The sequence below is a fragment of the Hesperophylax consimilis genome, chromosome 23 (genome assembly GCF_061612785.1).
Source record: "Hesperophylax consimilis isolate HC1 chromosome 23, BYU_Hcon_1.0, whole genome shotgun sequence".
NCBI classification, from domain to species: domain Eukaryota; kingdom Metazoa; phylum Arthropoda; class Insecta; order Trichoptera; family Limnephilidae; genus Hesperophylax; species Hesperophylax consimilis.
This window is the reverse complement of record NC_142858.1, coordinates 5,741,342-5,753,815: the sequence shown is the minus strand read 5'-3', so window position 1 is coordinate 5,753,815 and position 12,474 is coordinate 5,741,342. Positions and strand designations below refer to the sequence as shown.

The following is a 12,474-nucleotide window of genomic DNA, read 5'->3' as shown; positions in this document are numbered from 1 at the left end:
AAGTCATTAAAAACGATGAAAATTTTTTTTTTTTTAACATAACCTACTTAACCCAGTTAATAAAGTTTTTGTTTCATCACTTTCCATGACTTTTTATAACTTTTTAAAGATGTGATGAATTACCATTTTGATGATTTATCCGGTCACCCCTTAAATTAAATACATATACCATTCCTGAGAGAAAGTCCAATTTTCTAATTATGTCCTAAATTCTGTATCTAAATTTCTAATAACAAACAACAAACAATTAGTTAATGTTAATCTTTAGTGATCTACCAGGTAAGTATGACTGCCTCTGTAAACTTTTTAATTTGTAATCTTCTCCATGATATATTGGTGTATAACCGTTTTATGGAGAACATGAAAAAATAAATAAATAAATACTGTATAATATCTCCATGTATAGTTAGTAATAACATAAATCATTGTAGAAATGTATTATATATTTGTATGGCGACAAATCATCCAAATATTATTATTATTGAAATGTTTGGTGTTAATAATTTTGTGGATTTCAAAAGGCAACTAATTTCAGACATATTTGCTCGTTATCAACTTTTATTATATCTAGTTTTTTTTTAAAACACATTAATGACTGTATGCATGTACGGATATACTTGCTTTATATATTAAACTCTTGTTTGTTTATCATGTCAGCTCCTATCATTTAAATTCGATAATAATAATATCATTGTTATTTTGCTCTAACTTATTAGTTTTTTCTATAGATAACTGATATTATTTTTCCTTTTTTTTTTTTCATTTTTCTCTTTTATAATATTAGTATATACGTTACGAGTAAATTATTTTCCTGTTTTCAGTTTTCCTGGTTTGCAACAAACATGAATAGTTGTATGCGTATATGAATGTACAATGTACATACTTTATTTACAATTTCGGTGTTATTATTTTGATTTGATATTAATCATAGTATTAGTATTTGAATTCTTTTTTTTAGATGGTTACGCTATTATCCATGTTTCCTGTTACACTTATATCTATAAATTATTAATTTTCCTTGTAAAAGCCCGATAGGGCGTTAATGAATAATAAATAAATAAATTTTTCAGTGTTTTTTTTTCAAAAGCTCCAGTTTATATAATTTCTTTACAACAATAAAAAGAATGATTTATGCTGGTGTTTATTTTATGCAGCCAAATTTGTATGTGTGCCATTATTATTTATAACCTTGCAAGTGTCACTTGCATCAAATGGATAATGCTGGCATACACTTCCTTATAAAAAAAATGTTGCTTGTTGCTTATAAAATCTATTTTATGCATAAACACTATTATAGCACTGAAAAAAAAAATTATTTGAGTATATATGTAACTGTTCAAGAAATATTTTCTACATTTGATCAATTTCTCCTGAACTAATATAAAATTGACCTTATTACAGGCACACCCGCATCAGACTTCTGTAATTTTATCTCTTCAGTGATTATGACGAATCATAAATTGTCTGTTGATCGTATCTACGCTGTCGTGATAAAACAAATTCTTGTTACTAAACGTGTTTGTTTTTAGTCTCCCGATACCAACGATAGCGGTACTGATGCTTCCCACGTCGCCAACAACAGTGGTGGAGGTAGCAGCTCGAGCAGTGGAGGGTCCAGTGCCTCCCACTCCTCGGCGGGTCCATCCCAGCAGCCATGCGTGGAGCTGCATCCTCGCAAGAGGAAGCTGAAGGCCTCCAAGGAAAGTCACGCGCATCAGTCTGCAACGGCAGAATCTGCTGCCGGCAGTTCCTCTGAGTCCCATACCAGTTCCCACACTCACTCTCCGCAGAATAATCCCTACCAGATGTTCCTGAACATACAGAAACAAGTAAGAAATTCTTACATAATCTTGCATCAAACTTGTCCAGGGACATTTATAATCATCAACTATTTTTGTAATATAACAATTGAGAAACATTGGTATTTTGTCTTATAGATTGAACGTCGCCAGAAGGGTTATTTTCCTGTCCAGCCCAAGCCACCCCAAGGCTTCAAGGATTACCTGATGAACCGCTGTACATATGTCCTAAAGAACACCAATAAGCAGATTGGGAACATGAATCCGCCACTTACTGTCCAACAACAAATGAGAGAGGAGTTCATATACAATGAGGGAGACAGGTAAAGGCGGATATTTTTTTCTGTATTGTAACATGCGATTTGTCACTATTCCTTATTTTATTATTTATTCCACGGTTCCATAATAACTCAATACACCTTTAAAAAGTGATTAAAATCATTAAAAAAGATGAAAAATATTAATTTTATTATGTTTAGCGTATGAAATTCGATCCTTCGCACAAGCAGATCCGGTCCTGCGCACGACCAGACTGAAAAAAGACAAATAACTTTGTTTACATCATTTTATTTATATTCACCATCTACATGTTTACACCATCAGGATTAGTTACAACTAGTGTATAACTAATCCTGATGATGTGAACATTGTTCATAAAACATGTATATGTTGTATATAAATAAAATGATGTAAACAAAGTTATTTGTCTTTTTTCAGTCTGCTCGTGCGCAGGATCGGATCTCATATCAGATTGAATTGCATACGTTGCCACCGCTTACGAAAACAATATGAATATTACGAAAAAAAGTGATAAATCAATTAGTTTCTTCAAAACAAAATCGATGTCTTAGACCAAGGCTGCCCAACCTTTTTAGCAGTTCTTCGCTGAGAAAAAATTCCGAACATCATATGTGATACCCCACAGCAATTTTTCGAATTCCATGGGGGGGGGAGGTGGCTTCAGGATTCCATTTCGACGCAAAAAATTGTATGTTGAAAACCGGTGTATTTTTGTTTCAAAAGTAAGTTCAACAGGTTAGGTTTTTTTCGTCGCTGATTCTTTCTGAGTAGCCTAAATAGCGATAAATCGCCGTCGTTGGCAACACTGGTGACCGCGCGCAAGCTGCATTGTTTGTTTTACCGCGGGCCCGCGACACTTTTTCAAATTGGCGGATTGGCGGGTTTTTTGAAAATGTTTCACGCGGGCCACTTATAATTCGTTCGCGGGCCACAATGTGGCCCGCGGGCCTGGGGTTGGGCAGCCTTGTCTTAGACGAACTAACCGCTGTCCAAATATGCTCCAATAATTTCTCAGAAGACGAAGTGAATGCTGCGAAAGCCATTCTGTGCAGTGAAACAGTTGAGCGCAGGATTACGAGGAAAGGTAAAGTAAGAAGTGCAAGAATTTATATGATATTATTAAAATAATATATATGAAGCTCCACCAACCCCTGTGGCTCAGAATCTGCAAAAACTGCCGCCTGTCAATTTCGATCACGTAGATGTTACATGTCTCCTAAAAGATATCATGGCATTAAAGGGTGAAATAACCACAATTCAGTCACAAATGTCCAAACGAAGCAATCTAGAAGTGTTGCGCTCTTAAATGTCTCTCTTAATGAACGAACTGAAAATAAACAATTATAACCATATTCCAAATCAAGACGTAAACAAATGGCCGTCCTTCAACACATTGAAGGTCACCATACTGGTAGCAGTAGATATGAACCGCTCAAGCTCACGGTCGCCAACTAATGGATTGCATTTGGACATGCCCCTCGCATTAGCCGCCTCACCTGTCATGCATTCCCCTCAATCATGGAATAAGTAGCAGCGTTTAGCTCTCTCACACAACTACAGATACATACATAAATCAGCCAAAGGTGCACGCACACAATCTCACAAAAATTTGTCTAAACCTGAAAAAACTAATTTTAATATGGAAGGTTATAAAACCGTTACAAGAAGACTACAGAGATAGAGAAATATTATGGCAACTGGAACAGCGATGGAGAACTCCCTCAAAATAGCTGAATTAAAATTAACGCTCTATTTGTCGAGGTTTGACGTTTGCGTAACTGAGGACAATATTGAAAACTTTATCAATAGTACAACCCGAAGAAGACGGAATGGATTGCGTTCCACCACGGAAAAAATCCAGATACAAGTAAGATGCTCCGCGTACACCTTAACTAGGCAAGAATAAATACATGTACGAACGTAAAATACTTAAGGCACATTATTAATTAAGACCTGGATATCAACGGTGATATCTAACGACAAAAGAGAAGCCTAAGCATTGTGTCTAATATGATTGCCCGCAGATTTTGCAAATGCAGCACAACTGTTAAAAAAAAACACTGTTCAACGCATTCTGTACCGGCCTGTATACATGTGAGATATGGTGTCACTACCGAACCCGCTTTTCATAACTTTAAAGGTGTATTGAATTGTCATTTTGATGAATTATCCGGTCACCTTATTCCACAATTCTTTCATCATTTTCTAATAATTGGCTGTCCATTAAACTATTTGTTTGTGTTTTTTTTTATACAATAAGCTGTATATAAATTGATAATATATTACAAAAAGTTACATTGTTTTTTTTAATATATTATTCCCAATGAATTAGAAAAAACTCAACTTAACAATTATTTTTTTTGCTTTAAACTGCTATTTGTGAAGTGGACTATTAGGAAGTACCTATCTTAGCTCAAATCTAACTAACATATACAGCTTAAGCCATTTCAAACAAAAATATATTCTTAACAGTGAATTTTCACCAGGGTGATATTTAGGGTATTTTCCACACCGGAAGAGGAATTTTAATAAGGGTCAGTTCACGAAATGAACCTGATACATTTATTATTGTTTGTGCTTTATTAACGACTACAGTAATTCCACAATTTATTTATTTTCTTAAAACTTCAAGAGCGGGCAAGAGAATGTTTCGATACACTGAATTTGGGTAAGCATTCAAGGTGTTCCAATTCATCAATTCCTTTATTCCTGCCCATCCTAGATTCCAATATTGGCTCATTAGGTTGCCATTATACCGAATCCTAAGTCCTAACAAATCAGTGCACCCTTGTGTACCTGTGTCACCAGGACAGGTCCTTTCAGAGAAGTTCAACAGTTCCAAAGCAGCTCTTATAAGACAGGGAGCGACACCCATTTCATCAATACATCTCATATGCGTTTTCACCTCACAGTCAAACCGCTTCAACCCATATCATCCAATATATTGGCGATATAGTTACATATTACTTGTTCATTATTGCGAATCTATCTATGGTACATAATGTTATTATCCTGTTCAGTAAATGTCACCAACCCCTAAACAATGTTTTATTTTACCACAATTTTAAAGTTAGTTTATACATAATATGCTTGAGTTATATAACACAAAACTTACGAAAATATACAGGTACATGAAAAAGAAATTATGAAATTTTGAAAAAAAATCTGAGTTCTTTCGGGTTATTATGCTACTCTAACGAAGTGCCACCAAGGCTGTAAGTCTACATAGTGTACATTTTAAAGTGATAACTTCTTTAACTAGCTAAATAATAGATACAATTTAAAAGAATACAAATTAAAGTATTTCTATCTCCAACATTCAAATATCATTATCTGAAAAAAGTGTTTCGGGCATGGTGACTTTTGCCGATGATATTATGTCTTCATAATAATAAAAAAATGTTACTAATTTACTGATGTTTGACACAATTCCCAAATATTTAATATGTTGATTGATAATCTAGCGACAGATCCCATCCTAAGAAAATCTTTTTCTTTACCTAAGCGGAATTAACATTATCAAATAGTTTTTTTTATTGCTAAATATTTTTTCAGACATTCTTTGAGGGTGCAGCATTTGGTTGAAAAGGAGAAACTGGTCTTGGCTGTAGAACAAGAAATATTACGCGTCCATGGAAGGGCCGCCCGAGCTCTTGCTAATCAGGTAATTATTTTTCTTTACTATCAAGTACCTATTATATTTCTCAATTAAAGTAAGGTAAAATGGTGTTATATGGTGCGATATCCATCAATCAGTACAATCCATCAAAGTTAATAAAAGAATAATGTATTTGCAGGCATTGCCATTCTCAGTGTGCACATTGCTGAAAGACAATGAGGTGTACAACATGTTGACAGCCGAGCAGGAGGAGAAGGAGAGAAATGCCCAGAGGTCTCGCTACAATGGACGACTCTTCCTGTCCTGGCTTCAAGATGTAGACGACAAATGGGAGAAGATAAAGGTACACATTGTTTTATTGTTTAAAGGTAATGCTACATTCATATTAATGCCCAGTTGATACCAACTGTATCAGCAGTTAGCGTACTGATTTGCTTTAATAATGTTAACTATTACAGGAGGGTATGGTGAGGAGGCATCACACGGAAGCTGAGTCACTGCACGCCACCCAAGTGATGAGCTGGGAATGGAAGCTGAAGGAGCTCGGACTCTGCGACCACAAGTCCACTCCTTTCATCGACAACACTCATGTGCCAATGGTCCATGTGTCCGATGACTTCGATCTACTCCCTGCATAAATGTTTGTTTATAAATACGTCTCACTTTGCCACACTGCTCAACGGATCAGGTGGTACTCTGTCTCTTCTGTGGTGCTGCTGGAACAAGACGGAGTGTGTATGACATGTGATGGGAACATATTTTACTCCAACTTTGTGGCTCGTTCATAATTTACAATAAAAAACATATAAATTTGTTTTATTATATTATAATTATCAACAACAACAAAAAATGTGTTTTTTTATTGTAAATTATGACGAGCCACAAAGTTAATGCTTTTTACAAATATGAATTATTGCTGGTTAAAATCTGTTGGTTATATGCTGATACATCCTGTATACAATCAGTGCTATTCGAAGATTCTCTTTATGTCACACCAAAAATGTTTTTCCATTTACCATTTGGTGAGCTTAACTTTTTTGACCACATAATTAAAAAAAAACAATCATAATTTTTCATGTAATAACCTTTCGTGCAATATTTTTTTTATCTTTTAAAAACCGGACAGCAAAATTTTTTACACCTAATTTGCTTATGAATTGATAGTTAAAGTCTGTTGGGTACATGCCGATGCACATTTACAATATATATAGCTGTGAAATCAGTGCAATTCGAAGATGCTCTTTATGTCACACAAAATGTCTTCACACATTTTTCATTTGATGTGCTTAACTTTTTGACCGCATAATTAAAAACAATCATACTCTTTCATACAATAACTCTAACCATTCGTGCAATATTTTGTTTTACCTATTAAATATTTTTTTAAGTATTTAAAAATTTGTATTGGTAATCTAACACAATACAGTAACGGTCTTTTAACCAGACAGTATTTTTGCATGGTGAAAACAATTAAATTTCTTTAACTAGAAAGATTTAACAGTTGTACAAACATACCTGATATGTACCACTTCCCACAGTAATAATATCTAATCAGAAGGAAAACATGTAATTTTCTTTGAAGAAATTAATCTCAATTGACACATAAAAATCGGTCCTCTATTGGCAATATAATAATTAATAATATGTCTGCTCTTCTGTAAAGATTCATATTAAAAAAGAGCATGTCTAAATTTCTTTGTCACAGAGTGCGGCAATGGTTTCCAGTAAATTTATAATAATGATGTTCTGTTTTTTAAATAATTTTAAAACACTCCATTTTCCTTATTTAAGCTTTCGAATAAGTTTTGTAAATATGTATATTTTTGTAAATTTTAGTTTTATTTAACATGTTTTGGTTTTAATATAAATGTAAACTTTATCAATTCAATAATGTTTTAAAAGTGTTTTACGTTACTGTATTTTGCTGCCGTGATGTTCCTTAGTGTGTTTTCCTCTCAACAGTTCTTGTTTTAAACCTTAAACACATAATGCTATATTATGCGTGCATAAATTGGGGGTGGCATGTACGTATTATATGTTGGGCTGACACACTACGCTATAATCTTCCCCAGGAGAGGGGGTCAGAACAATTAGGGGACTGCCGCGGAATATCATTTCTTTGTATAGTATCTGTCTCCTTGACAGATGACAGCCGCGTATTTATGGCGCTCCGTAAATTGTTCTGACCCATTATAATTTTCCAATATAGCCTGCTAGCAGATCACAGCGCATATGGTCGCCACGTCCACCCTTATAACACATCATAAAAATTATCAATTAAATTAAATTATTATTAAATTATCAAATTATAAATTAAATTATCACATCATATTTAGTGGAACTGCTAAATGAGACAAATTACCAAAGCCTGGAGACTAGGCGTAATGCCGGACTCATGGTATTTGAATTAAAGTTACTAAAAAACCTTATCGATTGCCCATATCTCCTGTCATGCTGTGGCTTATTCGTTCCTGATAAATACTGTCGAAATCGTAGCCACGACCTATTCTGTATACCGCAGGGTCGGACAGATGTCATTGCCCAACATAGCATGACAAGAGGTATGGCCTTGCTAAATGCCCTACCCGCGGATATAGATGTGTTTAATATAACTATTCCATGTTTTAAAAAAAATATGTACGTGTATTGTTAGTTTTAAATAAAATTGTACCATAATTGGACTAACCTGTCTGTCGTACAATAAAAAAAAAATCATCTTTTTAGGTGTGACAGGTCTGTATGGGACTGAATATGGAGTATATAAAACATTTTGAACGTATGGCCTAATCTGTCACCCCCTTTATGAATATAATATAAGTATAAGCACACATACAGTAGGTATTGCTCATACAGGTGTTTCTTTGTACTTTTGTTTGCATAATTTCAACAAAATGTGACATTTTTCTGTGTACATTCTCAATGGCATAAATCTATATATATACATTTAATGGAAAGTTTAATGGTATGCCTGTGGAATAGCAGATCTCGGAGAATGTTAGTGATAATAGATAGATATAAGTTGTAAACAATGTTAGTTTTTAATTATTTTGTGATATAATTTTTAGTATTCGATTTAAACACTAATTTATTTATATGAAAATGAAATACGTTTACACCACTTTTAATTAATAATATTCTACATGTTTCAAAGCCAATGGCTTGATTGTCGGGATAGTTAAAATTAACTTTAATTTGTGACCAGAGCCGTCTTAAGCAATATTTTTTTATTCTTCTCTCGTATGGTGGGGGGGTCAGAGGGGGACATCTAGGTCTGCGAGCCATTCTAGGGCCTCAGGCGTCGCTATGTGAACCTCATCAATCATTTTTTTATTGATTTCTGTATAATTTATAATTATCCTTATTTAATTGTCTGGGAATAATTTGGGACTAGATAACTAGACTAGAACTGAGAGTTGAAGAACAAAGATGGCGGTTAGATGTCACTAAAATGTTATTTTAAATCAATGCATTATGTCAGAGTGACAGGATTAGTGTAGAATTTCTGCTGCCATCACAATAAAAATAAAATATAAAAAGATTTACATTTCATAAAATTTGTTAGGATGTGGTTGATTATTAAATAACCATTATTTGTAATTTCAGCTTTGTTTCAAGTTTTTCAACAAATTGGATTTTACAATTTTGTAAATTAAATAAATTTTACAATTGGTTAGGTCGGCTCTATTGATTTGTTATTTAATAATATGTAATATACTTAATCCGTCTGTTAGTGAGTTTTTTTAAACTAAAAATGTTCAGTTGGATTGAGTTTTTTAAAATAATTAAAAAAATAATAATTCATGCCAAATCACAGACTACGAAAAAAACAATTTACTATCATTAAATATCAAAAATACTCTATTTAGAAGGAAACAGCAAAAACATTTTTTCAGAAATCGCCAAACATCAGTCAATCAATTATAGAACAGATCATGTTTTTTTTATTAATAAAATAATGAAATTAACATACCACAATTATATTACTACACACTCTTCAACTGTGAAGGGGATGCTTATGCATACATGAAACATTGGCACACACTTGAAAAATGTCATGTATTAAATTAAATTAAATCTACACTTAAATTTACATAAATAGTGAAAGGCATTTTACTTTTATTATGTCACCGTAAATAACACAATATATTTTTATAATGTGTATTTCAACACTGTATGTATAATATATGTATTTCAATTTTTGTGAAGTGTAAAAAGTGTACAACTTTACATCATGGTTATCTCTATATGGAATGTGTGGGACTGCACTAACCTCCCCACATACCTGAATAAACACTTTATTATTATTATTATAACATCGCTAGGTACACTTGATTGTTCACTAAAAACTGTTTTAAAAATGTATTCTATGTAAATAAATATGTTTTTTTTTATAAGATTAAGGTATATTAAAAAAAAAATATTATGATGTAGTAATGATAATAGTTCACATCCACGAAAGAAGCAAACAGTATTTCGATATGTGTGTTACTCTGCGAGCATCTCGAGCATATAACAAATACACATAGTATGTGCTTAGGTAGGTTGGTATGTGCCTACCTAATTTACAATACGAACAATGAACAACTACTTATCTTATTCCAACTGTCAAAAACTAAATCCAAACTAAACAAAATTACTGCAGGCACAATCATAATAAGTGGCCTATCTTAATATATCTTTTTATTATTATTGAAGGAATTAATATACAATTACATAATGAACAGTTATTCAAATAATATCTCTTGCCATACATTGCAAATAGGAGTTAATAACATTCACACCTGTAAGATAATAAGTTATTTTGTATAATAAATACAAAATATCAACTTTTTACTTCATACAAAGAGAAATCTTGCGATATTTAAATTGCTGTTAACTCCATTGTTATTAAATCTTTATCAATACAAACTGTGAAAAGTTGCGACAAATTGTTCATTGATATTTTTTTTTTATTGAGTTTTATTTTCCAATGTACATTTGTTACTTAAATTTTGTTTACTTTACTACCAGTTTTGACACAACCGTGTTATTAACTAGCAAACTTAAAACTAACTTAAAAATTATACAAGTACAGAAAGATTTAGACTTAGATTTTATTAGGTGGGGTGATTTATTGAAAACAATAAAATAAATAATAATTCAATAATTAATTTAGTTAACAAAATAATAGCACAATAAAGTCACCTTTACCTGTTTTGTTGACCCCTCCCACCTTTCTCGTCCCCTTACTCCACCCTCCAAATCACCCCACCCACTGCCCACACCTAATAAAATCTAATCTTTCCGTACTTGTATAATTTTTAAGTTATTTTTAAGATTGCTAGTTAATGACACGGATGTGTCAAAACTGGTAGCAAAGTAAAAAAAAATTAAGTAACAAATGTACATTGGCAAATAAAAATCAATAAAACAAAAATGTCTACAAATTTTTACATATTTAATGCCCAAGAAATACATCTTAGCGTGAACAATTTTATTTGTACATATTCTCATAATATTATATATCTTGTGTCTATAAATAAGCAAAATAATTCATAAATTAAAGTAGTAGATTAAAAATCAAGTCTCTTGTAGATTAATAATTCTATTTACAACACTACATACTGTTTTCCCGCAGTGGTAGCAATCTGCATTAGTAATCCTGAATATACTTAATTTTTAATTATAGAAAATACTATATCAAGGGCACTTATACCAAAAGTCACCTGCAGAGCCTAACAGTTAAATACCTGCTTTCATTAAAGATGCCTATACTGCTGCGTGACAGTGTAATACATATATGTACTAGTCTAGCGATGTTAAATAATGGAGATGCATTCTACCATGTGAATTCTCAAAACAGTTTCTCACTGAGTATCTTGAGTATCTTGGTAATATTGCCCTGTTTGCTTCTACATAATAATGCATGTAGTGTGAACACTTGTATGAAAATTGTAACCATTTTATGTGCCTAATGTAAAAGTCCGATGGGCGTATAAAAATTGTAAAATAAAATGAAATAAGTAAATAATAAACAGTTATGAAATGTAATTGATTTGTATATTTTAACTCAACATTGACAACTCGACAAAAGACAATCACCAAGACACCTTTAAAAGGTACTATAAAGTCATTAAACTAATATGTAAACCTAAACTATTTAATCTAGTTTTTGTTTCATCACTTTCTAAAGGTGTGTAGAATTGTCATTTTGATGAGTTATCCGGTCACTGTTTTATGTACCTACCTATTGCGCCAATAAATTGTCAAACCAGCATATGATGGATGGACTCCAAAAGCTTAGATAAAATTCAAATAAATAATTATAGGGCCTTAATACTTCAAATGCATAGAATGATTGCTCTATTCATTTATTTATTTTAAATAAATAGACAGTGTCTTCCTGACATTGACAGAAAGACATTGTGTTTTTACTTACCGCAGCAGTTTTGCATTCAAAAACTGATGCCTTAAGTTGCAAATTAATGTGCATGCATGATTCTGTTGTCAGCTGCGAAAAGCGCTGTTACCGTATTTAAAAAATAGATTAAAACAGTTTTTTTATTAGTACCCACTCGAATATAAACTTTTATGGTCTTTAAACAATTTCTGGTTAAATACTCTTCACTGGCATCCTTTAGGGTTTTACACTTGTCGTCCTTCCATTCAGAAAAGGTTCGTTTGTATTTGTCGAAATTCTTAAATTCCACACTCAAACGCGATACCATCTTAGATGAGTGTTAGATCAGTATTCCACAATAGATATCTTTAAAACCT

At 32.5% G+C, this 12,474-nt stretch overlaps 1 protein-coding gene across 7 annotated transcripts in view; it reads left to right on the top strand.

Annotated features, from left to right (window-relative positions):
- LOC149412263 (uncharacterized) overlaps positions 1-11,748 on the top strand; it is a 48,017-nt gene extending 36,269 nt beyond the window's left edge. For all 7 annotated transcript variants that reach the window (XM_089645948.1, XM_089645947.1, XM_089645944.1 and 4 more), the window contains 5 exons: positions 1,530-1,829; positions 1,938-2,122; positions 5,655-5,763; positions 5,897-6,061; positions 6,177-11,748. In XM_089645948.1, the coding sequence (XP_089502074.1) occupies positions 1,530-1,829; positions 1,938-2,122; positions 5,655-5,763; positions 5,897-6,061; positions 6,177-6,356 (939 nt within the window). In that variant the 3' untranslated portion in view covers positions 6,357-11,748. The remainder of the gene's footprint in view (positions 1-1,529; positions 1,830-1,937; positions 2,123-5,654; positions 5,764-5,896; positions 6,062-6,176) is intronic.
- Positions 11,749-12,474: the final 726 nt, after the last annotated feature.